The 26,699-nt window shown below is 56.6% G+C and overlaps 3 protein-coding genes across 15 annotated transcripts in view; 2 read left to right on the top strand and 1 right to left on the bottom strand.

The window, feature by feature from the left end:
- Window positions 1-246, top strand: part of Fanca (FA complementation group A) — a 39,172-nt gene extending 38,926 nt beyond the window's left edge. For all 5 annotated transcript variants that reach the window (XM_078032848.1, XM_078032846.1, XM_078032845.1 and 2 more), the window contains one exon: window positions 54-246. In XM_078032848.1, coding sequence (XP_077888974.1) covers window positions 54-161 — 108 coding nt within the window. In that variant the 3' untranslated portion in view covers window positions 162-246. The remainder of the gene's footprint in view (window positions 1-53) is intronic.
- On the bottom strand, window positions 191-14,045 carry Znf276 (zinc finger protein 276). 3 transcript variants are annotated; one of them, XM_040278974.2, is made up of 11 exons: window positions 13,921-14,045; window positions 11,501-11,804; window positions 10,836-10,882; window positions 10,301-10,747; window positions 9,136-9,214; window positions 7,999-8,082; window positions 2,573-2,683; window positions 2,430-2,505; window positions 1,968-2,085; window positions 923-1,022; window positions 191-853 (listed from the first exon to the last, which is right to left on the bottom strand). In XM_040278974.2, exons 2-11 carry the CDS (start codon window positions 11,782-11,784, stop codon window positions 583-585), a joined length of 1,617 nt encoding a protein of 538 aa, XP_040134908.2. In that variant the 5' UTR covers window positions 11,785-11,804; window positions 13,921-14,045; the 3' UTR covers window positions 191-582. The 3 variants fall into 3 exon arrangements, with proteins under 3 accessions (XP_040134908.2, XP_077888985.1, XP_005335466.2); XM_078032859.1 differs by lacking the exon at window positions 13,921-14,045 and adding an exon at window positions 13,040-13,174; XM_005335409.5 differs by lacking the exon at window positions 13,921-14,045 and adding an exon at window positions 12,637-12,850.
- Vps9d1 (VPS9 domain containing 1) lies at window positions 13,258-24,758 on the top strand. Of its 7 annotated transcripts, none has more exons than XM_078032856.1 (15): window positions 13,258-13,391; window positions 14,875-14,950; window positions 16,319-16,411; window positions 16,512-16,674; window positions 18,376-18,487; window positions 18,575-18,637; window positions 19,044-19,096; window positions 19,172-19,259; window positions 19,431-19,516; window positions 20,041-20,537; window positions 21,401-21,530; window positions 21,736-21,944; window positions 22,195-22,291; window positions 23,429-23,533; window positions 23,996-24,758. In XM_078032856.1, exons 3-15 carry the CDS (start codon window positions 16,354-16,356, stop codon window positions 24,087-24,089), a joined length of 1,755 nt encoding a protein of 584 aa, XP_077888982.1. In that variant the 5' UTR covers window positions 13,258-13,391; window positions 14,875-14,950; window positions 16,319-16,353; the 3' UTR covers window positions 24,090-24,758. The 7 variants fall into 7 exon arrangements, with proteins under 7 accessions (XP_077888982.1, XP_077888978.1, XP_077888979.1 ...); XM_078032852.1 differs by lacking the exon at window positions 13,258-13,391 and adding an exon at window positions 13,518-13,754; XM_078032853.1 differs by lacking the exons at window positions 13,258-13,391; window positions 18,575-18,637 and adding an exon at window positions 13,518-13,754.
- Window positions 24,759-26,699: the final 1,941 nt, after the last annotated feature.

Raw genomic sequence — 26,699 nt, 5'->3', positions numbered from 1 at the left:
TCACCTCTCAGCCCCAGGCTGTGGGTCCTGAGTAGTGTTTTCCTTTCTCACAGCTGCTGGCTGGTCGGGAAGACTGGGACCCTGGGGTGAGCAGCGCCCTTCTGAGCAGGCATCGGGCTGTGCCTGACACTGACCTCTACCAGGAGCCCCGTCTCTTCTGACTGGACTCTGCTCAGTGCACCAGCCTGGCTCCTTTGTAAATAATTTATTGCAAGCATAACATGAAGCTCTTGTTGCACTAGAAAATGGGTTACAAATCTCCTTGGCTGCAGAAGTTAGGAAAAGGAATCAGTTACTCATCATCTGTCTGGCCTCAAGTAGCTCAGTACTTGGAAAATAAGCTGCTGGTCCCAGAGTGACAGAAAGGCTACACGCTTCTCAAGCTCCCTTGACCAGCCAGGGAGAGAGGCGCCCTCCAGCCTGCCTGACACGTGATTCTACACGTGGGGCAGGGATGCAGCGTGGACTCCCAGAAGCACGCAAAGCTGTGCCCCAGTTAGAGAACGTGGAAACGTCTTTAGACCCCACCTCACACCTGCAGAGTTCCAGCTGCTCTAAGTGCCACTGTCCCACCTGCCAACCTCAGGTAGGCTCTGGCTTCACAGCCTGGCCTTCCATGGCCCCAGAGGGGCTTGGGGACCCAGGTGGTGGCTCCGCCTCCAGGGGTAGGGCTTTGTCCTGGGTCTGTGTCAGAGGGTGCACCATAGACATATGCACATTGAGGTTGTGGGCCTTCTCAAACCGCCGGCCGCACTGGTCACAGGCAAAGTCCAGCTCTGTCTCCGCCTTGTGTTTGGTCATGTGGTACTTGAGGGATGCCCGCTGCCTGCACTGGAACCCACAGACTTCACACCTGGGGACAGAGGCAGGTGAGGGAGGCTGCACACCAGTCCCAGCCTCCAAGCACCCAGCCCACACTTACTGCAAAGGCTTGGCTCCTGAATGGCGCATCTGGTGGACAAGAAGGTGCTTCCTCTGCTTGAAGGTCTGTCCGCATTCATCACAGATGTAGTTGCGTACCTCTGGAGACCAGAAAGGGAGTGAGCATGGGTCCCCAAGACACATTAGCCCCGTGGTGTGTAACCTGGCACAAACACTGTGTGCCCACGCCAGGGCCTTGTTCACAGATGGGTATTTTCCGAATACAAACAAAAGCTTCTGAATGGTGCAGATATACCATCTGGCTGACTGCTGGGCAGGCACGGTGGTACAGTCTACAATTCCAGCCACTCAAGAGGCTGGGGCAGGAGGATCCCGGAATCCCAAGTTTGAGGCCAGCCTGGGCAACTTAGCCAGACCCTGTCTCAAAATGAATTAAAAGGGCTGGGGATGTAGCTTATGATAGAGCACCCCTGGGTTCAGTCCATAGCACGTGTGTGCACACACACAAACACACAGATTGTGTAGGGCAGGAAAAAATCTGGAAATAACGTCCAGTGAAAGAAATGGCACATGGATGGGTTTCATGGTGAGTGAGCTGGCAGTCATCACTGTGTTCAGAGTTCTAGCATGGAGCTCCCAGTTGTTGGGGACAACTCCTACAGCACCTCTGTCGGGAGGGATCCACAGGCTCAGGCCAGGAGAATACGGGACAGTGAGATCCTGAGGGAACCTAGTGGGCCCTCTGCAGGAGGAGGTTCAATGCCTTTCCTGTACCTGATTTTCACATTTCTACAAGGTACACAGAACGGTAGAATGTTCTATAACAACGAACCCATGGGGGCAGGGTGCCAGACTCCTGTGCTGTCAGTCTAGCAACTGCTTGGGTCCTGCAGGAGAAGGGCAGGGGCACTCACTCCTGTGTGCAGATTCACCTTGACCTCTCAAGTAGCCTTTGAGCACCCAAGGCCATCTAGTATCAAGACACAGTCTTGGTCCTCCTAAAAGGGTACCCAGCCATGGTCGTGGTCACCACCCAAACTCGGACCACACCTCTGGGAGACTGGCCTGTGAGGGTAGGTACGTACCCGTGTGAATGAGCTTCACGTGGCGCTGCAGATAGCGGTCGATCATGAACACCTTGTTGCAGCCGGGGTGGGGGCAGGGCCTCTCTCGGACCTCCTCGTGATGCTCCTTGATGTGCTTCTGCAGGAGGGTGCAGGCAAAGGACTCTGGCTGCTTGGTCTGTTCAAAGTCCCAACCCACGTCGCAGCATATCCCACTTCCTCAGCAGACAATGCCCGGCCCTCCTGCTTCCAGGAGGGCCGCTCCAACCACTCCATGTACCCCCTCCTTCATGTGGTGCTGGAGATGGAACCAGGCCTTTTGCAGTGTCTGCCACTGAGCTACACCCAGCCCCAGCTGTAGCTTCACTCCTCTCCAGCCCACAGGCAGCGTCTCTGAGCACAGGGTTGGCTCTACGCAGGTCTCCGGGACGGGGCTCACCCTAACCCCTGCCATACCTCAGTCACCCCTCAGCTGTTCCTCACCTTCATCCCATCAGCCCCGCGATACACGGCTGTACAGCCCTGGTAAGGACACTTGTAGATGGTGGGCAGCTCCTCCCTGCAAGGCACAGCATTTGTGGAGGCGCTGCCCCGAGGAACAGGGCACCCGCACCACAGCCCCTCACCTTTCACAGCGGAGCTGCTGTTTCCACCCAGGCTTGGGTCCCGGCTTCTTTCGGGGTTTTGGTTCTTCAGCCTTCCTGGCCTCTTTGCTTTCACTCTTCTTACCAGAGACCCTGAGAAAAAAGACACCCCAAGATTCAGTCCGACCTCCACCCTGACAGTCCTCGGTGTTCTGTGCCTCTCTTCAGACTCCAGGTCCTGCTCCCATGACCTCGCTGCTTCTGGGCCAACTGGCTGCCCTGGAGCCCATCTTAATAGCCACTAAAGCTGGCACCACTCTGGAGACGGTGCAGGCACAGAAAGCAGGTGTCTCCCCACCAATTGGTGCATCTTCAGAGCCAAAGCCTGTCTGCAGATGTGGACAACAAAGCTAAGAAGATGGAGGGTTGGTCCCTTTACCACAACCTCACACCAGAGAAAAGCTCAGCATCACCTCTGGACACTCCAGAGCCTAACAGGCAGGCCCAGAAAGCAAGGGCGGAGTCTAGAGGGGGCTGTGAGTTCAGCCTGTGGCTGGGGCTAGGACAGGAGTGGGACTGTGGCCAGAAACATGGGATGGTGCTTTCAGGTTGCAGCAGGTGTCCCAGGGGCACCAGGAGAGGGTGCAGGATACTTATTTCCTTTTGGGCCCAGATAAGGAAACCCACAGCAGGCACCATGCTCAGCAGTAAAGGGCTAAAATTCTACCATCAGGAAAAAGGCAAGATGCCCATGTCATCACTGTTTTTGAACACACTATAGAGGTCCTATGCAGAGAGACTCAGCAAGAAGAAAAAATAGAAGATAAACTCAGGTGACACGGCTACGTATGTGGAGTACCCTTCACAAAAATTACCAACAAAGGAGCGGAAGGTGCAGCTCAGGCATGCACACGGACCTGCAGGGTGCAGAACCAAGTACAAGCCCACTGCTCTTTCTATGAAGGCCTAACCCTGGTTGATGGCTGACGGGGACCAGTTTGGAGAAGGTCGAGGACCTGAGACATCCCCTGGCATGGCCAGGATGCCCTTTAACAGCATCTATCCTGACTCCAAGAGCATATTTGTGTTTCCTAGCTCAGCCATCTGCTCCCTTGTTGAAAGCTGCAGGAGCACAGATGTTCTTTTTGGTTGTTGGCTGGTCATATTTTTATTGTTTTGTCTTTGTTTTGATTTTGAGTGGGTTGGCCAGGCCCCCTTGCTGGTGTTGGAAGCTTTAAAGCTGTATTTTGGGGGTGTATAGAGAGTTATAGGTGTTAGCAAAAGCTGTTTTCAGCTCTTCCTGGGGGAAAGAGAAGTGTTATAGCATGGCCATCTGTACCAGATTCTTTCGGTATGGGACAGTCTTTACTCAAATTTGTTTCCAAAATAATATTAGAATTGAACCTAAAGCAACTGAGGTGCAGAGTGTGGAAAGGGATGGGAGGAAGATCTGACCCTTTTGTTGGAGGCCCCCACAGCCTCTTTCAGCCTAGCTGGCTGTTGGACTCCCTGTTTTCTGCTGGGCCTCCTCTCAGAGTCATCTTCAGTAAGGGTCAGCAAAGTAGCTAGGAAGGTGGGAGACTGAATTTTTAAAAAAATATTTTTTAGATGTAATTGGACACAATGCCTTTATTTTATTTATTTACTTTTATGTGATACTGAGGATCAAACCCAGGGCCTCCACATGCCAGGCAAGCGCTCTACTGCTGAGCTACAACCCCAGCCCTAAATTTGCCCTGTGAAATAAGGAAGTTGAAAACCAAAGAAATAAAATTATGTGATACCAAAAACAAAAAAACTCAAACACGCCTGTGATCCTATGATTCCCAGCAACTCAGGAGGCTGAGGTAGGAGGATGCAAGTTCAAGACCAGCCACTACAACTTAGTGAGGCCCTGTCTCAAAAATTTAAAAAGGCTAGAGGTGTAGCAGAGCACCCCTGGGTTCAACCCCAGAATCTGAAAGAAAAGTAAATAACATAATTAGGAACTAAATTAACCAAAGGCAAAATACTTGCATATTAAAAATCCACCAGAGCTGCTATAGCCAGAGACCACACACGTGGAAAGAGCCAATCATCTCCCCCCAGCACAGAGCTCCACTGCTGTCCCCACCCACAGCCAAAATAGGGTGTAGCTCATGGTAGAGAGCTTTGCCAAGCATGGGTGAACCCCGGTCTAATCCCAAGTTCTGCAAAATAAAAATGAAAAAAAGAGATTTTTTTTTTGAGAAGTGGAGAAACCCATCTAAAATTTAACATGGAACTTTAAGGAATACTAAATAGCCAAGATTGATTAAAAAACAAGTTGGCAGGGGCTGGTAGCACGCTCGCCTGGCATGCATGCAGCCTGGGTTCGATCCTCAGCACCACATACAAGCAAAGATATTGTGTCTGCTGAAAACTAAAAAATAAATATTAAAATTATTTCTCTCTCTTTAAAAAAAAAAAAAAAGAAATTACATTTGATGCATGACTGTGGTCCCAGCTATTTGGAAGGCTGAGGCAGGATGCAGGAGGATCACAAGTTCAAGGCCAGCCTCAGCAACTAAGCATGGCACTAACAACTTAGCTAGACTCTGTCTCAAAATGAAAAATAAGATTAAAAGGCTGGGGGGATGTGGCTCAGTGATTAAGCACACCTGGGTTCAATCCCCAGTACCAAACAAAATAAACAAAAAAACTTCCACAGATAGGCAGTCTTAATTCTTCCTTTATAAAAAAGAAAAACAAGTTGGCAGACAAAACTGTTACTGAATACAGTTACATACACACCAATCAAATGGTCTGGAACAGGGAACTCACACAGGACCTCCTGATTTTTCAACAAGGTGCCAGCACCGTTCAGGGAGGAGAGAATACCTCTGTAACACATGGTGTCATACACTAAGATCAACTCAAGTGGATCAGGACCTAATCTAAGAGTAAAATAGCATCAGTAAATCATAAAAAACCTGCATTTGGCAGTAGCTCCCTAAATATGTGACCAAAAACAGAGACAACCAAACTGGCAAATTAGACTTTGTCAAGTTTGAAATGTTGTATATTGATAGGTACTACCAAGATAAAAGAGAAGAGAGGAGAAAGTGTTTGCAGACCACCCATCTGGTAAGGATTTGATATCCAAAATACATGAAGAACTAAACAGCAAATATAGTTTAAAAATGGGCAAAGTCTGCCTGTTATCCTAGAGGCTTGGGCAGTTAAGGGAGGAGGATCACAGGTTCAAGGCCAGCCTCAGCAACTTGGTGAGACTCTGTCTCAAAATAAAAAAGGGCTGGGAATATGATGACTCAGTGGTTAAGTGCCCCTGGGTTCAATCTCCAGTAAGAGCCCCCAAAAGATTTCTCTAAAGACAACTTGCAAATGGCCAACAATCCTGGAGTCATACCAGGCAACTGCATGCACAAGGAAGAGAAGCCATTTCACACCATCTGCACAATGAACAAAACCCAGGAAAGCGCAGGGTGGCAAGGATGACTGCCATACATCCCCCCCTAGGAAACAAGGGCGACTCCTCAGAGTTACACATGAAGCACCAACAAGCCCCAATTCCACTGTTAAGTATACACCCCCAAGGGCCAACGGCAGGAACTTGATGTTACAACGTCCTTGACAACAGTTGAAAGGTCAGCACGACCCCACACAAAACCCAATAGCCAGACAGTGTGTCCCTGCAGCCACACGGCACTGGGGGCAAGAAGGGGTGGGGCTCACGGCAGGGAGCAGCAAAGGTAGTGCTCAGCAGTAGTTTCTAATCATGATGATGTGCCACTGTGCCTGCACCTGGTACTGCTGGACTGTACACTTAAAAGAGGTTTAAATAAGTGTACTAAGGGAGCCTTTTTGCTGATATGCAGGCTGCTCCATCTCCCTGATAACTGTCCAGTGTCCCCTCCTGGCCAGCCCCATTGCTGGGCAGGGTGGCTCCCTCCTGTCAGTGACAGGCCATCTCCTCCCACACCAGACCACTCACTTCTGAAGCTGTAGTCTCTGAAGCTCACTGATAAATGAACATTCCACCTGCCCTTTCTCAGCTCTTCCATCCCCTCAGGCCAGGTCCTGGCTTTGACCTCTGGGTAGGACCTCTGTGCTCTGACCCCTCTCCAGGCTGAGGACCCCGATGGCCAGGACTGTCTGGAGTCCAAGTGGAGATGACTGAAGAGGAACACTTGTGAAGAAGGCACAGGGCCTGGGCCAAGGCGGGCTCAAGGCCTTATCTTTGCAGGTTCTCAGCTGGAGCTCACATGCTACCACTTGAGGAGTCAAGTGGCCTCCAGGTCCGTGCACATCATGGTTAGCAGAGGTTAGACATGTCCATGTCCTGTTCTCATCTCCTGCAGTGGTTTCCACCTAGATAGCCAGTATTACTAGAGGCCTTAGGACAGTATCACGTCCCAATCCAAAGTGTGTGTCTGTGTACCTGGGTGTCAGCAGCAAGGGCCCCAGCAGAGCACTTCCCCTCCCAAACCTGTCTGGAAAAGAGACCCACTTGTCCCTCTTGGCCCATAGCCCTGCCACACCAGTGCCCAGCAAACTCCAGGTGTGAGCCAAGACTCAGCCTATAGAGGCCACTATATAGGAAGCAGGGCCTCCTCATGGCAGCTCTAGGCTGCACCCCAGCCATGCTTCCTGTGTGAGACTCACCTGGCCCCAGTCGCTGTGCCTGCTCTAGCCCAGCCAAGCACTTCAGGCTTGGTCAAGTGTTCCGATTCTGATTGTCCTCCTACTTTCCTCTATTTCTCCTTCCATGAGTGTCAGAACTTTCTTGAGAAAAAGGAAGCCAAGTTTATGTCTCTTACAGGATTTTTCCTGGCTGATTGTGTGGCATTCAGAGCTGCTTGCTCTCTGGACGATGACTGGGTCAGGCATCAGCTGGCTGCTAAGTGCTGTGGGATGCCCAGCTACAAAACAGTACTAGAGCCTGGCACAGGGTGCATGCCCATAATCCCAGTGACTCAGGAAGCTGAGGCAGGAGGATCACAGTATAAGGCCAGCCTTAGCAAGGCCCTAAGCCACTTAGAACTTATCTCAAAATAAAAAAATAGAAGAGGTGTGATTCAGTGGTTGACCCCGGATTCAATCCCCAGTAAAAAACAAAAAAACATTATACCTCTGTGCCAGAGTCAAAGTTGGGAGTGGTTACCAAGCTGTGTCCCTGGGCCTCAGAAGTAGGACCCAGGGAGCAGGAAGCAATTGAGATGGGTATCCTGGTGGCATGCACTTAAGGAACAGTGGTGTGTCTTATCAGTAGCCCCAACCAGCAGCCACAGGGACCCTCCTTCCACAGATTCATCTGCCTGTCTGGCCCTTCAAACCAGCCTACTGGTCACTCAGAAACCACATCTGCTGGGCTAGAGAGATGGGGCCAGGGGAGCAACAGAAGCATGGCTCTCTCACGTGCAGACCTGGGCTCACCCACCACTCACCACCCACCAGCCCCCATTCCGGCAGCAGGGCTGCACCCTTACTTCTTCTCTGGGTAAGGCTCAAAGGACTCGTCGGAGGACTGTGTACTCTGCTGCTTGTCATTTTCATCCTCACTCAGGAAGTCTCTAGGAGAGAGGATAGAGCCTTCAGCAAAGTCCCCTATGGGCCAGCCACAGACCCCAGGCCTATCTCCAGACACCCAGAGACCCCCATGGCCCACTTCAGTTCTTCTGAAAATGTCTAAAAATCTAGAGCCATCTCCAACACCGTTTCCTACAGGAAGGGCAAGCCAGGGTCACTGAGCTCGGGCAGCAGTCCCCACGACTCATATTCTCCAGTGCCAGAACCCCAGACTGAAGAAGGCTTCTTTATGGCCCATGAGGGGTAGACTCAGAAGGTGGGCTGCATGGTGGGTGGCTTCACCACTGAACCTATGTAGCTGACAGATTTTGCTTTCAGCCATTCCCAAGTTCAGAGGTTAGATCTGTGACCTTCACCTTAAAACACAAATCACTGTTTGGTCTGTTGGTCAGCAAATAGCCAGGCTAAAAAGCCCATCATGTTGCCCCAGGCTGCCACCCGCACATAGGGAAGAAGGCCTGTGGCCATCCAGCAGCTGAGCCTGAGCCACATCTAGTCTCCTCACTGGAGGAGAACCAAAAACTGGCCGTCCTTCCCCATATGGACTACATGCATCTGGGCTCCCACCAAGGCCATGGGGCAGGATGGCAGGGGGTGAGCTTCAGCCCAGAGCTGAGAGACCCTGACAGCACTCCTTCCAAGGGAGGCCCACAAGCCCAACCTGAGCAGTGCCTTCTCAAGCCTCAACCCCATCACAGAGGGCAGTGCGTGGCACCTGCTGTTCTAGTGGCACCTGGGTTAGCAGAAAGCTAAAGCTTTTAAGAAAACAGTCGGAGGCACTTTAACCAAGGACATTCCCCCCTGCCCTGGGCTAGGAACTGCCCTAGCTCCTGGGAAGCTGTGCTGGGTTTAGGGGCCTCTGGAACCCAGGAGGTCCCCAGCAGAATCAAGACACCTTGGAAGCTGCCCTGGCCTGCCTCTCCTCCCAACCCTGGAGGCAGGGAGTGCCCACCAGGCATGGGCAACAGCCCCTCAGGTGGCTGAGTCTGGTTTTCGAAGGAGAAATGTTAGGCTATTTAAACCCACTCTTCTCTCACCCCTCAGAAAGGTCACTGAACTCGTCTTTTACCCGATCATCCGAGGCTGAAGACGGAACCTGCTTCTCACCCAATTGCCCTGGGAAGTGAAGAACAGGCTCCTGTTACCAACGCAGCAGAGCCTCTCACGCAGAGGCAGTGTGCTGCAGCTGCCTCCGCAGAGCCTGGAGTCCTCGGGCCTCAGCCCCCTGCTAGCCCAACCCCATGTCCAGAGGTGAAGGAACCTCCCAGATGGTTGTCAGCAAGCCTGACTCCTCCTCCCAGGCTCAGGCCCTCAATCCAGGTGGCTGACCCACAGTTGGAATTTTGGGGACATTTCTAAGAATATTGGTTTTCAGGTTTTGCTTTGATGGGTCTTGCTGTGCTGCCCAGGTAGGTCTCAAACTCCCAAGCTCAGACGATTCCCCCACCTCAGCCTTCTGAGTAGCTGGGACTACAGATGCCACTACACCTGTGCACAGTTCACAAAATCAAGCACTCTGAAATGCCTGTGACACTCAGCTCTGCCCCCATAGCCCTTCCAGGGAGCTGTGCTGTCCCATCCACGTGTCCCTAGCTGAACCACTGGGTGGTCGTGTTTCTTTAGAGGCCCACTGAGGACCTGCACATAGGAGCCCACTGAGTGCCCACAGGTACCCATAGAAAACCAGAGGCAGACAGGAAGCTGACACTGGCCCTCCCAACACAATGTGTAGGGGCAGCTGCACCACACACAAGTGGGGTCTGGGCCCCACAGAAGGACTGCTCCCCTCAGCCAGTCAGCAGCAGAGGCTGCCACACACCAGGGAGTCACAGGCAGCTGGCCCAAAGCAGCAGCTTCTCTTCCCCCACATCCCATATACAAGGGCCCCATTATCCTCCTTTCCCTTGGTGCTCTCTGCCCTGAGCACTGACTTGGAGAAAGACTGGACAACAGATGAGAAACTTCACGACAACTGCTAGAGCAAAGCCTACTTGGGAAGGGACGGAAAGCCCAAACAGGTGGGTGCCCACCTGCTCCCAGGAGGAAGCATGGAGGCTGGCTCCACATCTTTTCCTGTCACCCCCTTTTCCCCGCACCATGAACAACATCCAGGATGGTGGAGACGTTTGCTCTCAGCTGAAGACCCTGCCCCGCTAGGGAATACAAAATCCTAGCCTAGCACAGGCTACAGGTGCCTCCTACCTGGGGCCTCGCAGGGGGGAAAGCTGGGCTGTGGTGGGGGGCCTGGCCCAGGCCCCACAGGGCTGCCATCTGAGGGAGGTGAGGATGTATCCATGCTGGGTGGCATCTTGGTTTCAGCCCCAACTGTGGTCTCTCTGCCCTGCGAGAGCTGAAGGGCCACCCCAGGGGGGCTGGATGCCTGGTTCTGGGTGAGCCCTGGGGCCGTCTCCTGGTCCCAGGCCCACTTGACTGCCAGTGCACTGTCCAGCAAGAAGGTTCTGCAGCGGGAGTCGGTGTCCATGGTGTAGTCGTGGCCCTGATCGCAGCACCACACAGCCTGGATGATGCCGCAGTACTCGGAGGACAGTGTCCTCTGAAGGCTGGGCAGGGCCCTGCAGCTGGCCGCATGTCCGTGCACCCACCCCACCAAGCCGTGCAGGCACCGGGGGCTCGAGGTGATCAGATCCACTGAGGAGAGTCAATAGAGATGTCAGCCCCATACAGGCCAACTCCCGGCCCAAATGAAAGCCCACCCTGATACCAGGGGCAGACTTACCCAGACGAGCTCCTTCCTCTGCCACTGTGGGGGGCTGAGCACCAACCCTGCAGAGATCAGCGTGGCCATAAGCAGATGCTCCCTCTGTAGGAGCCTCAGATCTCTCAAACCTTCCCAGCTGCCTCCCGCTGAAAACCCTCTGCTGGGAAACCTGTTCCTTCCCAGGGCTGCCCCTTGCCCATAGAACCTGGGAAAGCTGAAGTCTGGGCAGAGCTCTGCAGCTTTCCTGTGGGTCCCATGGGTGCCCGAAGTACCAGGGCCTGTTTACACTGGCACTGCAGAGCCAGGCACTGCCTACCCACCCCACTGCAAAGGTTCCCACCTCCGTACTCCCTGACCCTAAACACCACCCAGCACCCCGGGCACTTCCTGTGACATGCTGTATCCCTGAATATCCCCTAAATGACTAAACAAAAGCCTACTATGAGGGCTGGAGTTGTGGCTCAGCAGTAGACCACTTGCTGGGTTCCATCCTCAGCACCACATTAAAAGTAAATAAAATAAAGGTATTGGGTTCAACTACAACTAAAAAAATAAATATTAAAAAAAAAAGCCTACTATGAGGCAGCTGAGCCTGGTTGTAGCTCAATGGGAGAGCATCTGCCTAGCAAGTGGATGAAACCCTAGATTGATGCCCACTACTGAAAAAGGGCAGGGGAGCCTACTTTGCACAAGGTTTCCGATGGCCTGTCGGGGTGACGTTGACTCTCTGCAGAAAGGACCTGAGGAGGCTGTGGCACTGGTAGAACTGGGTGTGGCAGTTCTTGCAGATAAACTGAGACAAGGCTGGGTCCTGGTGCACAGCCACACCCAGCAGTCGCTGGAAGTCCCTGATGAAGACACGCTCCCCTGGGGACGGTCTCTCAGAGCTCTCCCCAGGTGCCCTGTCAGAGATGCTTCGGAGACTCCGTGAGGAGAACTTCCCGTGGCAGAGGCGACAATGCCCCATGGCCAGAGCCCGGCCTGTTCCTGGACAAAGCAATGTCAACAGTCAGCAGGAAGCCTGGCCGCTGTGCAGACACAGGAGAAGCTCTGAGGAATCTGAGCCTTGAGAGGCAGGCCTCAGGCTGGACGTGTGAGCCCTCAGGCCTCAGGCACTGGGCTCAGGGGGACATCTCACTGGTTCAACAATTCCAAATGCCTCCACGAGGGTGGAGCTTCATTCCTGCTCTAGAAATGAAGGAGCTGTGCCCACACCATCCATCCCTGTGTCTCCTGCCTGCCAACCGAGTGTCACCTCATTTCCTGCCCCCATGACTAAACGAGGGGGCACAGAAAGCCTTCTCAGAAGGGCAAAGTTATTACACAGCCCAAGTACACTGCTGCAGTGAGCCTAAGCAGCTGCAGCCAGGGGGGTCAACTAGTTCACAATGAAGCGGTTCTACCGCACCTTCTCTTGAGCTTTCACCAACAGGAACCTGAGGCTCAGAGTGGTTAAGTCATCTAAAGGGTGCACAGAACAAAGGGTCAGCAGGTCCTGGAGCAGTGGTGCACACCTGTAATCCCAGTGGCTCCGGAGGCTGAGGCGGATCCCAAGTTCAAGGGCAGCCTCAACAACTGAGCAAGACCCGCCTCTCAAAAAGCAAAAGGAACTGGGGATGTGGCTCAGTGGTACAGCGCCGCTGGGTTCAGTCCCAGCACCACAAACGAGCAGGCATGAAGGCCGGAGCTGTCGGACGTCAAGACCCGAGCACTGAACACCTAGCGGCCTAGAGCGTGGCCGGCTGCCGAAAACCACCGCGCCCAGGGGGCGGGAGCGGCCCGCTACCCCGGCCCGCTTCGCCCACGCGGCCCGACCCACCTGCCTCGTCCGCTCCGTCTTCGCCCGCGTCCGCGCAGGCCCGAGCCGGGGTCCAGCTGAGACGCGCCGCCGCCAAGGCCGCCGCCCTGTCCACGCCTGCTGCGCCGCTGCGCGAGGGTCGGCCCCGGGTTCGGCCGCTAAGGCCGCCGCCCGAGGTCCCGCGCGGCCGCGCCGCCCCGGGCGACAGGAAGCGGCCGAGCCGGTCCCGCTTCATGGCGGCGGCCGCCAGTCCGGCCGGGCCGAGGTATTCGGGGCGGCTCGGGCGGACTCGGCTCCGCTCGACCCCTCTCGGGCCTGCTCGGCTCCGCTCGGGCCCTCTCGGCTCGACAGACGGCCCGCTCGGCCCGGCGGGGTTCGACCTCACTCTGCGGGCAAAGTTCCGCTCGGCCCCGCTAGAACTTACGCGCTCGGGGCCGCTCGGCTCCGCGCCGTTCCGCTCCGCCCCACCTGTCTGCTGCTGAACTCGGCTCGACCCGCCGCTGGGCGTCACCGGACCCGACACCGGCGAGGCAGGGACCGCGTCCTATCAGCCGAGGGCCACACTGCCCGCCGCGGCCGCCCGCGGGTCTGGCCTCAGGAGGACGAAAGTCGCCTAGAACTCGTCGAGACAAGTCCGCGGCGGGGGGGCGCGCCGGTCCTCCCGCCCTCACCTCGGGCGGCCGAGGGACGGATCGGCCGCCGACGTGGAGGCGCGGGTTGTAGCTCTTAAGGGCTCTCGGCAACCACGCGAGGAGGCTGCCTCCACCAATCTCCAGGTGCAGACGCGGAGAGGGCCCGCCCCAGACCACTGACAGGACCCGCCCCCCGCGCCCCAGCGCCCGGCTCCCTCCACCGGCGGGGCGGAGGCCTACTAAGCGGGGCGGGAGGGGGGCAGCCGGAAGTACGCCGCGCCCCTTCCGTTAGTCCGCCACTCGGGTGGCTCCCGCGCCCGCGCGTATTGCGTTCCGGCCGGCGGCCGCCCGTCCGGCCCCTGGCCGCTGCCGCCGCCGCCGTCGCTGCCGCCTTCCCCGCCCGCCGTCATGGCCGCTGCGGCCGGGGACGGTGCGGCGAGGCCTCTACAAAACGCCATGAAACTGGCCAACGGGGCCATCGAGCTGGACGCCGGCAACCGGCCCCGGGTGAGACTGGACGGGGCGCCGCGGCGGCCGGTGGGCGAGGGTGGGCGGCGGCCGGGCGCGCTCCGGCTGGCTGCCGGCTGTGGGCGCGCGGTGGGCTCGGGCAGAGCCCCGTCTGGCCTGCGAGTCCGAACCCCAGCCCCGGTGCGTGCGAAGCAGCCGAGCTTACGTGAGTGACAGATCCGTGTGTGGCTCCGGGGCCAGCGGACCCAGTCCGGGACGGAGCCCGAGGGCCTCCCGCGGCTCTGGGGATGCGGAGGTGCAGTGGCCTTCAGAGGCCGCGGGAAGGAGAGGCGGGGCGCCGGGTGTCTTGCCCCTGGCCATGGTCGCCACCTCGTGGGCGGCGACCAGGCAGACCAGCCTGTGGAGCCACACTGGCTGCCCAAGGAGGGCATCCTGGTTCCCCAAGTTGGTTTTCTGGGGCAAGAGTCAGAAACCCTGCTGGAATCCATTTTGTCCTTGTCTCTGTAGTGCAGACTGAATCTAGGGTGGATGATCTGACAACTGGTTTAGAAGAAAACCAGCGCTCTGTGCGGTGGTTCCCGGCTCCGGGGCTGTCAGAGCCGTGGTCAGAGCAGTCGCACCCTAAAAACGCAGCATTCAGCCGCTCCAGCTCCTGGGCCGGGGATTTATTCTGTGGTTCTGGGAAAAAGGGTTTTCCTGAACCTAAGCCATAAAGTGAGTCTGGGATTTGCAGCCTCACTCCCTCCTTAACCTCTCAGGACGCATTTTCCTTAAAGGACAGAATGAATGGTTGTGTTGCACAGGAAGGAAACTTGTTGCACAGAGTGAAAAACAGCATCAGCTGCTGAAGCTGCTTCCCCAGGCCACTGAAGTAATCACTGCTTTTCTGTGCCTGAGAGAAGGACAGTGAGGACAGCTCGATGCCCAGGTGGTCCCTGCTTTCACTGCCCTGTGCAGATGTTGTAGGAATAAGCCCTCTGGCATCCGTCGCAGGCATCTTTTCCTTCCTGTCTGAACAGTGGGGATGCTCTCTGCCCCAGTGAATCACCACAGGCTAGGGGTCTCTCTCAGGGATAGCAGGTACTGCTGCTTCTGTTCTCTGAGGCTGTCACCCCCTCTAGTGGCCTGACCCCTGCCATTTCTCTCCTCGGGAACGCAGGAGGCATACACGGAATACCTGAGGAGCATCCACTACATCTCCCAGGTGCTACTGGAGGATGCTGGAGCTCATCAAGGTACAGCTCAGCCTTGCTTCTTTCTTAAAGGCACGCTGTGAGAGCTTAGCTCTTGATGCTTTCCAGGCCTGAGGTCTCTGTGTCCTTCTAGCCTGATCATTAGCAGAGAGTGGGTCAAGAGCATGAACTGGAATAGTGTGGCATGGTGGCATCCAGGGGCAATGCTATGGGCAAAGGGATGGATTCTCAGGAGGACAAGACACTGACCAAGGCAGAGAGGAGAAGGCTGCACATAGGTGGGGGTGTTCTTAAGACAAGGACATGCAAAGTCCCTGAGAAGGGAATGGATGTGGGCAGGGCTCTGTGTGCCTGTGTGAGCTGTGAAAGAGCTCACAGAGGCTTTGAGCTTTGTGAGAGAGGCCTGCACAGGAACAAAGACTGAAGGAAGTTCTGCAGAGCGGACAGCAGGAGCTGGACCACTGGAGGCAGGAGCAGTGAAAGGTTTGGCATGTACCTTGCAGTGGGATTGACCAGACTTGTTATGGGAAGATGGTGCCAAGGGCAGGAGGAGCTCAGGTGGATGGTAGGGCAAAGAAGATTTGTGAGGGAGAAAGAGAGAATTCCACCATGAACACTTTAAGTCTGAAAGCAAGCAGCCCAGTGGATATAGGGCTCAGTTAGGGAAAATCAGTGGTCACCCCAGTTCCCCAGAGAGGGAAGGAGCTCAGCTGAGTGCCAGAGGGCACTCCAGGATTGAGGCATTGGGAAGAGATATCATCAAGGGAGGGTAACATCCAAGAAGCAGAGAAACCTGAGCAGCCTGCCGTCTGGCAAGTTGGGCATGGGTAAGTACAGTTTCAGCAGAGCTGGGAATGAGAAGAAAATAGAGTCTTACAGGTTCTGTTCTAAGGGGAGTACAGCAGTAGGTCCAGGAGCTAGGGCTGGTGGGGTCCAGGGCAGAGGAGGTGTCTGCTTAGGAATGGTTCTGTAGAAGGAAGCTCTGGGTAGGGGACGGGGTGCGAGGTGGTGCTTGGGACCAACCTGCAGGAAGGCAATTCTGGGAGCACAAGCAGCAGGTGGGAGATGCCCAAGGAGTCCCTCTGCACATCCTGTCTCTGTGCAGTAGCCACAGAGGCTGCATGGCCCTCACCCCAGACGTGCCATAGTTGTGGGTGAGGCCTCCCAGTAAGGAGTGAAAGTCCAGCAGGGCTCTGACATTCAGAGTCTGGTGAGAGGCCAAAGGGTTAGTCTGATGCTGGACTGGCCAGGCACAGGAGTGTGCATGGCCATGAGCCAAGTAGACCAGCCGGTGGCCACACTGGCTGCCAGAGGTGGGGGTCAGAGGTGAGGATGGGCTTGCCTGTTCTTAGCAAGCTTCTGATTCTGACTACTAGAGCTGACTACAGCCAGCCTCTTGTGCCTCCCCAGATGCTGATGAGACTGTGCCCCCCGACACCTCAAAGATGCTGAAGCTAGCTGGGCAGTGTCTGGAGCGGGCCCAGTCAACAGCTGCCAAGCTTGGTGGGTACCCAAAGAAGGAAGTTCTCCTGAAGTTTCCCTCAGTCTGCATCTGTTTTGTGCAGTGGGCCCCACTGCTGATCCTGGCTTTGTATGTTTGCAGGAAAAGTGCGCCTGAAGCCAGCCATGCCTGCGGCTGCTTCAGTCCCCTCACCTGCCAGTCGACACCGCCGGGTGTGTTCCGATGAAGGAGGGAAGCTTTCTCCTTTTCTGCCACCTGAGATCTTCCAGAAGCTCCAGGTGGTAGAATCACAAAGCTCTAAGAAGTAAGATGGAGGGAGGTGCACTGAGGTTGAGGACTGAGTTTGGAGGCCAAGCACAGCGAGCCCACCATGGGGAATTAGTTGAAATGGGTCTAGAGTGGAAAGATTTTTGCATGCTAGGAGCAGATGCAAGTCCTCTAGGAAGAAACCACCTTCATCCTTCATGAGTTCTATGGCCCACAGCCAGAGATAGCCAAGCACAGAAGGAAACAAGAAACAGCAAGAGCAGACCTGAAGAGTGTCCTCAGGTAGTGCTCTCAGGCCCCTACACCTGAAAACGCTGCCAGGAACAAGACACTGTACAGGCAGGCCAAGCCCAGGAGAACCAAGTAGAAAGGAAACAGGACACACGATCCTGACGTCCCTTTAAAAACCAGCTGTGGCCCAGTGTGAGGCCCTGGGGGGCCATCCTCAGCACCAAGTGAAATAAATAAATAGAATAAAGATTCATCAACAACTAAAAAACTAGTTGGGAACAAGAATAAATTATATTCTCTGGTGGGAATCCACACAAAATCAAGTGAATGAGTCTGCAGTGGTGCAGACAGCTGGGATAGAATCGAGAAGGTGTCACAGACTCAAGAGAAATGGAAGGCCAAACATGTGTTTTGGAGTTCTAGAAAGAGGAGAAAGGAAAGGAAGGGGGCCGTTATTTGAAGATATAACAGCCCAGGGTGGTGGTGCACACCTGTAATTCCAACAGCTCAGGAGCTGAGGTAGAAGATTGCAGGTTCAAGGCCAGCCTCAGCAACTGAGTGAGACCCTGTCTCAACAAACATGAGCTGGGCTGTGGCTCAGTGGTGGAGCGCTTACCTAGCACACACGAGCACTGGGTTAGATCCTCAGCACCACACAAAAATAAATAAAGGCATCATGCTTATCTACAACTAAGAGATATATTTTAAAAATGGCTGGGGATATAGTTCAGTTGTAAAGTTGTAAAATGCCCCTGAATTCAATCTCCAGTACAAAAAAAAAAAAGTAAACACAAAAGACAGAGAACTTTATAGAACTAATGAAAGACACCGATACAGATACAGGAAGCCCAGTGACCCCTCTCTGGGACAAGCAGAACCCACCCCTCCTGCCCACTGCTCCTGGCTCCCTCGTGTGTGCACACACATCTCCGGGACACAAGAATGCAGGGGCAGGGAGGTTCCAGGGGTGTCTTAGTCTTAACTCACAAGGGCACTTCTAGAGCTGACTCCACCACAAGACCAGAGTCACGTCCTTGTATGGTCCTGTTAGGACTTCCCGGTGGACTCTCCCTCCTTGGTCTTGCCCCTCCACGTGCTACCCTCCACCACCAAGAGCAGGGAGGTGGGGGAGTGCTGCGGTCAGATGTTACCGGCACCTTGACTCTGCTGCCCCATCCCAGAGTAGACGTGGTTCTCCTTTTAGCAGACTGCAAGCAAATCTGTTTGGCATGTACATTGTGCTTTTCAAGAGTTCCAAGTTGTTTCCATAGATACATAACTAGTTTTCATTGGAGTTCAAATATCTAGCCAAAATTCCTGGCAACATGAAGTCTTGTGTTTCGGTGGCAGATTAGGAGGGAAGGCATGTCTAGTTTACCCAGAACACCCCTTGCATCTCCTTCAGCCCTTGCCACCATGACTTGGTCTCAGGAGGGATGTAAGGGAGGTGCTTGAGTCACCAGGTACTCAGTCCTGGGGTCTGGACAGCAGCGTGCACCATTTCCAGGGAGCTGACGCCCCTGGAGGAAGCTTCCCTGCAGAACCAGAAGCTGAAGGCTACTTACGAGGCCAGGATGGCCCGCCTGGACCCCAGCCAGGCCATGCAGAAGACATCACTGGTGAGTGGGTCAGGGAGGGCCTAGGGTTGGTTGCAAGAGTCCAAGGGGTGGGTGAGGAGTGGGCCTGAATCCTCCTTCCCCTCCTAGACTCTGTCTCTACAACGGCAGATGATGGAGAATCTAGTGATCGCCAAAGCCCGGGAGGAAACAGCATCCCATCTGCCCATCCTGGTTGTCCCCAAGGAGATTCAGAGTGTGGTCTTAGAGTTTAGGGCAGCAATGGGGCAGAGTGGGCCTAGGGAGAGCCTGGGAGTTCTGGAGCTGTGGAGGAGCCTGTCCTCCATGGCCGACCTGCTGCTCTGCCTCGTACCTCCTGGCTGCTGCATGAGCTGTCCATCCCCTCCAGCACCAAGTAGCTCTGTTCATAAGCTGTGACTGCCTCAGATGTCTTCCCTGGGAACAGCCTGTCCAGGTCAGTTCCTGTCCTGGCCTTGCCTGCCTGCTGGGCCCCAGGATATCTCAGGTGTTGGGGGCATGCAGGATCCATGAGGGATAGGGAAGGGGCAGAGGTCCTCTCAGGTCAGATGTTACCGGCACCTTGACTCTGCTGCCCCAGCTCCAGCGGAAGATGGAGGAGCGCCGGTTGCGACTTCAGGAGGCTGCCAACAGGTGTGTCTCCTAACGTCTCTTAGCTAGCGGGGTTCCCTGTGCCAGCCTTGGGCCCAGCTCATCCTTCCTCCCCAGGAGGTTCTGCAGTCAGGTTGCCTTGACCCCAGAGGAGCGGGAACAGCGGGCTCTCTACGCGGCCATCCTTGAGTACGAGCAAGACCACGTGAGTCCTGCTGGCGGAGCAGGTGGGCGGCGGAGCTAGCGTCACATGGCCTACTGGTACTGGGTCTTCCCCACACCCTGGGAGGGCTCCGGCACACTCTTGGTTGGGGACAAGGGGCATCCCATCCCAGGGGACCCACTGTGCCTTCCTTCAAGGCCCCCTGTCCTACAGGACTGGCCACAGCACTGGAGGAGCAAGCTCAAGAGGAACCCAGGGGACCTGTCACTGGTGACCAACCTTGTCTCCCACCTGCTCAGGTACTCTGGGCCAAACAGATCCCACCCACCGGTTCTCCAGGGGCTTCTCCTGTCAACAGCTGGATAACATGGAAGAGGCTGAGGAAAAAAGCCGAGCTGTGACGGCTGGGAGACAGCTGGTGGAGCAGCAGGCCAGGGGGCTAGGGCTCTGGCCGAGGCACTGGTGCTGCTGATGCCCTCTCCCGCCACTGCAAGGCCCCTGTACTATGGCCCTGTGGAGGCCTGGCCTCCCTCTGCCTCTGCCCCTCTGCACTAATGGCTTCAGTCGGCTTCCTCCAGCCTCCCCACATGGGGCAGGTCACGCTCCAGAAACCATACAGGAATCGCTTCTCTTAGGTCTCTTGTGGCATGGCACCTTTGTGGATGGGTGGGCACCACAGAGGGTGACAGGCTGGGGTTGGGTTTCTTACCCCCATGGAGGCCTCTGGCTTGCACTCTGTCTGCTGAGGAGCAAGGATGGGGCAGGCAGTGGTGCGTGCCCTCCTGTGCGGCCCCGGCCCCTCAACCTGCTACTCTCCCTGCAGCCTCCCGGACCACCCAATCTCGCAGCTCCTCAAGAAGCTCCAGTGTGCGGTGTACAGCGCCCTCTACCCCGCTGTGAGCCGGGGCGCCCTCAGCACCGCGTCTGCCCCAGGTGCTGATGCACTGCTGGCCCCCGGGGGCCGGCGGCTTCGGTCCTCCCAGAGCCTCTACTGCATGCTCTCCCCGCCAGAGTCCAGCGTGGCTCCAAGGCCCCAGGATGGACTCCCTGCCACGCCCACCATGCCCCCACTCAACCCTGGGCCCCTGGACAGAGGGGCAGACAGCAGCCCAGCTGGGCCTCCCTCACCCCTGACGGATGCCTCAGCCTGCCTCCCAGACAAGGACAGCTCCTTTGAGGATCTGGAGCAGTTCCTGGCTATGTCTGAGAGGTGGAGCCAGGGTCCTGGCGGGCAGCCTGAGCCACAGACCCCGGGAACAAAGAGGGAGCCCTTGCTGGAGTGCCTGAAGAGTACAGTGAAGGACATACACGATGCCATCGGTGAGCAGCAGACCCATGTGGCAGCCCTCTAGCCAAAGCCCCTTCTTGGACAACAGAGCCTCTGTCCACCCTCCATGTGGCTCAGTGGACCCTGACCCACCCAGGGTCTCCCTCTGTTCTGGGTTGTGTCCTCCCTGGGCTACATAGGGAGGTGGGGAGAAATGACCTGTCCATCCCTCCTTGTTGCCCTGGTCCCTGTAACTCTCCTGTTACAGGAGACCTGTCAGAACTGTGGGCAGCAATTAATGCTGGCTGTGCCCTGGGCCAACTCAGTGCGCATTTCCCCAGCCCAGGACTGCTGGTCCAGCATGGGCACCCGCTGCAGTCTGCAGCTCACCCCAGCCCTTCCACTGGGAAACGGCATGGGGACCCTGGGGCTCAGGTGGCAGGCGTCTTGTGAGCCCCTTCTAGGGATGAAGGCTTCCATGATTTAAGAACCTGTGCTGCCCACGTCCTGAAGGCTCTGGTCGCACCCCTTCTGCACACAGACTCTAAAGCCCTGTGTTTCCTACAGATGTGAGCAGGTCCTTTAGAAAGGGGCCATCCTTCCCTCTCCTCTGCAGACCCCTGGCTACACAGCAGCCCCAGGGAGGAGGTGCAGCAGGCCTCTGGCCTCAGACCCCCTGCCCTGCCCCAGGCCATACCCCTCAGCATGGCAGGGGTGGGCGTGGGGAGATTGAAGGCAAGTAGAAGGACCAAATGGAGCCCTCCCCACACCGAGCCTGGACCTCCCTGTGGCTCAGCCACACAGGCTGGCTCTTGGGGAGGAGGACGCCATTGCTCTGGGCCTAGAGCCTGCAGAGGTAACGGCGGTCGGGGGGCGGGGGGTGCTGCCTGGACATCCCCAACTCTGTTCCTGGCAGACAGGCTGCTCTCGCTGACCCTTCTGGCCTTTGAGAACCTGAACACAGCCACCTGCAAGGACCGCTGCCTGGCGTGCATCGAGGAACCCTTCTTCTCCCCACTGTGGCCCCTGCTGCTGGCCCTCTACAGGTATGTCCCCTCCTGCCAGCCACCAGACAAGCCCTGGAGCACCACCGCCTGCTCTTCAGGGGACTCGGGGCCCAAGGCAGGCTTGGGAACTGTTGGACTGTTTGCTTGGGCTCACTGCCAGCCAAGTCTCCCCAGGACAGAGTTCGAGGGGCCCCAGCCACAGCTCGGCCCTGCCCTGGCCTGAGCTGGCCTCTCTCTGCCCTAGGAGTGTGCACTGCACCCAGGAGGCTGCCCTGAGTAGGAGCATGGAGCTCTACAGGAACGTGCCACCCACAGCCCTTGGCATCCCCACCAGGCTCCTCCCCCCGCACTCTGAGACTCGGGGGGCCACCACCTACCCCTACTGTGCCGCAGTCCAGGAGCTGGGGCTGCTGGTCCTAGAGAGCTGCCCCCAGAAGAAGCTGGAGCACATTGGTACGGGGGGCTTTGAGAGGTGGGAGTCACGAGGCAGATTCCCGCCTCACGGTGGTCTGGGCCTGTGCTGGTGCCTCTGGGCTACCGACATTGTCTGGCCAAATGTGAGGGCAACACCCCTGGAGGCATGGCACCAGCTCTTCTCAGCCCTGTACATCAGGAGAGGGTGGGCAGCAGCAGGACTCCCCCATGGGGACCCTTGGTCCTCCTGTTGTACCCCCACCCCTGAAGCCAGGCTTCTGTGCCACAGTGCGGAGCCTGCGGGCCATCTGTGTCTGTGCAGAAGAGTACTGCCGCGCCCAGGAAGCCACGCACCAGGCCAGCGCCCATCCCCCGGCAGCTGCCATGTGAGTTCTAGGAGGGGCCAGGGCACCCCGAGAAGGACACCCAGGTAGGAGGAGCTGTCCTGCCCTCAGAGACTGGGCAGGAGGGAGCTCTCCCACCTGCCCTGAAGCTGTCTGAGGAGGACCCGGCAGCCCTGCATCTCCAAGCATCCAGGGCCATTCACTTTAGCACAGTCCACAGAGGACCTGGGCTCAGGGGGTGGGCCTGCCCCTTCCTCACATTCCAGCCATCTGGACAAGGCTGCTGGCATTGCATCAGGCTGGGAAAGGCTTCTCAGGGGTGGGTCCTTGGCTTATCTGCTGAAGCTGAAGACTACTTTCCCTAGCAGCATGTGCTGGTAGCGCCCGTCGCACACCTAGCACAAGCAAGGGAGCTGCCACTCTGAAGTCCCTGGGCCCTGCACAGATCGCCCAGCCAGGGACGTTGCTGGCATGTCCTGGGGCAAGCTGGTTTCTCCCCACCTGAGTAGCCCAGGGGGTTTGTGGTGCCCAGTCCTACTGTGACTCCCTGGACATAGCACCCTTCCGACCTGAAGGCTGCGTCCCCCTCAGCCCTGCATAAGCTCTGCCTCCTGTTGCCCTGCACCTGGGAACTACAGCTTGAGGTCAGCAGTGCAGGGCAGAGCTCCACCCTAGGGAAGGGAGCAGAATCCTCCCGGCCACTTCAGGCTCTGATAGGGAGAAGCTGACAAAACTGGCCTGGCTCCCCATGGCCTCTTCACCCATTTCATGAGTTCCAGGGATAAAAGGGCTTGAGTCCCAGCCTCTACCCCCACCAGCCCATCTGTGGAGCCAGTGCAGGGCCACCATGTTTTTGCAGGGAAGGGGCTCAACCAACTCAAGCCCCAGCTCAGATTCCGGCCGCCTCCCTGGTTCCTTGCCTCTACTCTTCCCAAAGCTGCTGGCCCTGAGCAACACTCCCAGAGCATCACGTCTGCCTGGAGCCGAGTGGCCACAACACTGTCAGGGTGGTAGGCCGCCAGGAGGGGGACCATCCATCCATACTCAGGAGGTCTGTTCTGCTAATAGGCAGGAGGACAGAGAGCAGGCAGGCCAAGACCACTCCAGGGCCCCCAGGCTGGGGGAGTGAAAGGCCCTCTGGCCCTGGAGCCCACCAGCTGCTGTGCTCTTGCCCAACAGTGGTGCTGATGACCTGCTGCCCATCCTGTCCTTCGTGGTGCTGAGGAGTGGGCTTCCCCAGCTGGTGTCAGAGTGTGCTGCCCTGGAGGAATTCACCCATGAGGGGTAGGAATACCCAGGCCAGTGTGGGGGCAGGGCCAGGCATGCACCCCCAGCTAGGTGTCTCCTTGGGAAGGACTAGAGACAGTGCAGCCGTGTCCACCAGGGGATTTCACCCCATTCCTAGACTGGTGCTAGGCAGTGACAGGCTGTGGGCAGACAGGAAGGCAGGCTGGAGGCCCCAGCAGCACCTCTGGGCCATGTTGTAGGTGCACCTGTGCCTAGAGCCCTCTGTGTCCCACAGTCCCTTGCTCAGCAGGTCCTGACAACACCTGCTCATGGAAGGGTGGTTCTGCCACCCTCGGACAAACAGGTACTAGGGAAAGGCCCTCCCAAGCCTGGCCTCCCTGACAGCCCAGGTCTGGTCACCTCTGGCCCAGGTCCTGCCCTGTGAGAGCAGACGTCACTTTCCAGAGTGCTGGGTGTCGTGGCCCTCAAGGTGACAGGAGCCTTTGCCCCTCCTTGCAGCTACCTGATTGGAGAGGAGGGCTACTGCCTGACGTCACTACAGAGCGCCTTGAGCTATGTGCAGCTCCTGCCCCGAGGGGCCCAGGGCCACTGAGGTCAGCCCGTGGCCTCCATGCTGCCCTGCACACCTGGCCCTGGGGTGGGGAGCCAGCCAGGCCTGCAGAGGTCTCCTGCTCTTGCCCCTTCTTCACCCACATCTGCCCCTGAGGCGCTAGGCAGCAGCTTCTCCCAGCAGGGCCGAGGCAGCCCGAGCCCCCCTGCTCTGTTCTCTGCTAGCCTCTGAGACCTGGTAAAGGGAAAGCTGGGGCCTGTGCACCACTGGCAGGCCTCTAGCATTGCACATCTGCAGGCACAACCCAGCCTGCCAACACTAGAGTGGCCCTCACAGGGCAGCAGCTCCGAGCAGGGAGGTAGGAGCCTGGCCAGAGCAGCGGTCTCCCTTCCCCCAGAACAGTCAAAGCCTTCTGAGCCAGTTTCCTGCCACAGCCTGCCAGCCCCGTCCCAGGAACTTGGGCACGGCAGTGTGGGACTGTGATTGACTGATTGGACAGCAGCTGCCCTGCTCGCTTGTGTTGGCCCAGGTGTTCCTGACACTCCCTGCCCTGGCTCACTTTGGTGGTGAGTGGTGAATATTCCAGAACCGCTGTCCAGCTCCCACTTCTGTGTAGCCTCTCCCAGGCCAGCCTGAGCCTGAGGTCACCTGCCTGCCACACACCTGTATGGCCACCAACCTGGCCTAAAATAAAGAGCCGCTGCTGTCTGACTCTGTGTGGCTGCTCAGTCTCCACCCCACTGGCCAGAAGGAGGCCTGGCTACTGGTGTCAGGGCTCAGCATGGCCATCTTCTGGTCACCGCAGAGACCACTAAGCCCAGGCACCCACCCCAAACCTGTGTTCAGACCGACCGTCTGCTCCAGCACAGGGTCCTCTGGGCTGTTCCTGGCCAGGCAGGTGTAGGGTTCCCTCCAGGAAGCACAGCTCCCAGGGACTTGGTGGGAAGCCAGGACAGAGCTCCTCACTGGGACCCTGAATCACTCCCCATGGAGACACAGGTGCCTGTGGTGGCAGGGTGGCAGCCCGCCTACAAGTGCCCCACAGCAGCCACGCGTGAAGTCTGGGCCATGTGGGGATGCATGTCCCCGGTCTGCAGCACCTCCACAGGTGGATGTGCACGGAGTGCCTTGAGGTGGCCCTACATGCCACACGGGACAACACACAGAGGAGTGCTCTGCCACGCTGCACTTCCCCAGATGCCTTGTGAGGTCGGCTCTGGCAGGGAGGCAGGCTATCCTGTAGGGTAGCAAGGTCCTGTCCCCTCTGCAGGCCTTGGCGAGGATGTTGAGAATACGGGCTTTAAGTCCTGCTTCACAGAGCAGCGCAGGGGGGGCTGTGTGCTGAGGGAGTCCTGGTTTTGTATCTGCTGGCCCTGCCTGGGGTGGAGCACCTGCAGGCCAGTCCTGGGAGGACTGGGGCCGCCTCCACCATTTCCCGGATGTGTCCAGGTGCTGCTTCAGCTTAGTCCCTCAGTCTTCTGAGACTGTGGATCTGCAGCAGGTTGGACAAGGAACAATCTTCCTATTAGAAATCCTGCAAGTCAACAAGAAAAAGGCAGAAGTTCCCAATTATAAAAACAGCAATGGCTACAAACAGCCTTTGTATAGAGGAGGAGAGAGAAAGAAAAAAGTATGAGAGGAAGGAAGTTTTCAGAACCATAACAAGAAATGGAAGTTAAACCAGCCTCGGTGGCATACACCTATAATCCCAACAGTTTAGGAGGCTGAGGCAGGAGGATCACAGTTTCAAAGCCAGCCTCAACAATTTGGTCCTTGTCTCAAAATAATAAGATGACGTGGGGATGTGGTTCAGCAGTTAATTTAAACATGCCTGGGTTCAATCCCTGGTACAAAAAAAAAAAGCAAGTTGAAACAGTAATTTCAAGCTGAGGTTGTGGCTCAGTGGTAGAGCACTTGCCTAGCATGTGTGAGGCACTGGGTTTGATTCTCAGCACTGCATATAAATAAAAGTCCATTGACAACTAAAAAAAAGTTTTAAAAAAAATAACTTCACCAGGCCTGGTGGCACACGCCTATAATCCAGCAACTCGGGAGGCTGAGGTAGGAGGATCCCAAGTTCAAAGCCAGCCTCAGCAAAAGCGAGGAACTAAGCAACTCAGTGAGACCCTGTCTCAAAATACAAAATAGGGCTGCGACGTGGCTCAGTGGTTGAGTGCCCCTGAGTTCAATCCCCAGTAGCCTCCCCCCCAAAACAAAAACCCAGAAACTTTATACCATTGCAACTGGGGAGGGTAGCTGTGGGGTGGATGGTGCAGTGACCAGCTGCACTCCTCAGGGTCAAGGTAAGTATTGATGGACCCACTGATGTAGCCGTGCTCATCGGAGAGACGTGCAAAAGTTAGAGGGGCATAGCATCCATCCTTGGGCAAGCAGGAAGCAAGGTAAGGATGCATCAAATGGTTTTGTGCATGACCTTACATCCAGGAATGGTTAGTGGGTGCGCAATCCAGGTAGGGCTGCTTCCACACTGGGATAACCTAATGCTGAGGGGTAGGATCCATCTGAAGAGCTATCTGTTCATATGTCTTGAGTTCAATGCTGGTGGCCAGCTGGGACCTCAGGGCTGTCAGAACATGCGAGGCCTGTACATGTATCTTGTGGCTGCTGTAACAAAATACCACAAAAATTCAC

This window comes from Ictidomys tridecemlineatus, chromosome 15 (assembly GCF_052094955.1).
Source record: "Ictidomys tridecemlineatus isolate mIctTri1 chromosome 15, mIctTri1.hap1, whole genome shotgun sequence".
Classification (NCBI taxonomy): domain Eukaryota; kingdom Metazoa; phylum Chordata; class Mammalia; order Rodentia; family Sciuridae; genus Ictidomys; species Ictidomys tridecemlineatus.
Note: the sequence above shows the minus strand (reverse complement) of the source record. Positions and strands in the feature narration are given on the sequence as shown.

Excerpts from the sequence above, each read along its gene's own strand:
- Znf276 (XM_005335409.5), bottom strand. The coding sequence starts at position 12,850 with ATGAAGCGGGACCGGCTCGGCCGCTTCCTGTCGCCCGGGGCGGCGCGG. Across the intron at positions 11,805-12,636 it reads AGACGGAGCGGACGAGGCAG|GAACAGGCCGGGCTCTGGCC; the intron begins GTGGGTCGGGCC and ends TGCTTTGTCCAG. Across the intron at positions 1,023-1,967 it reads CGTGAAGCTCATTCACACGG|AGGTACGCAACTACATCTGT; the intron begins GTACGTACCTAC and ends TCTGGTCTCCAG.
- Vps9d1 (XM_078032852.1), top strand. The coding sequence starts at position 13,656 with ATGGCCGCTGCGGCCGGGGACGGTGCGGCGAGGCCTCTACAAAACGCC. Across the intron at positions 20,538-21,400 it reads GGACATACACGATGCCATCG|ACAGGCTGCTCTCGCTGACC; the intron begins GTGAGCAGCAGA and ends TGTTCCTGGCAG. Across the intron at positions 23,534-23,995 it reads GAGGAATTCACCCATGAGGG|CTACCTGATTGGAGAGGAGG; the intron begins GTAGGAATACCC and ends CCCTCCTTGCAG.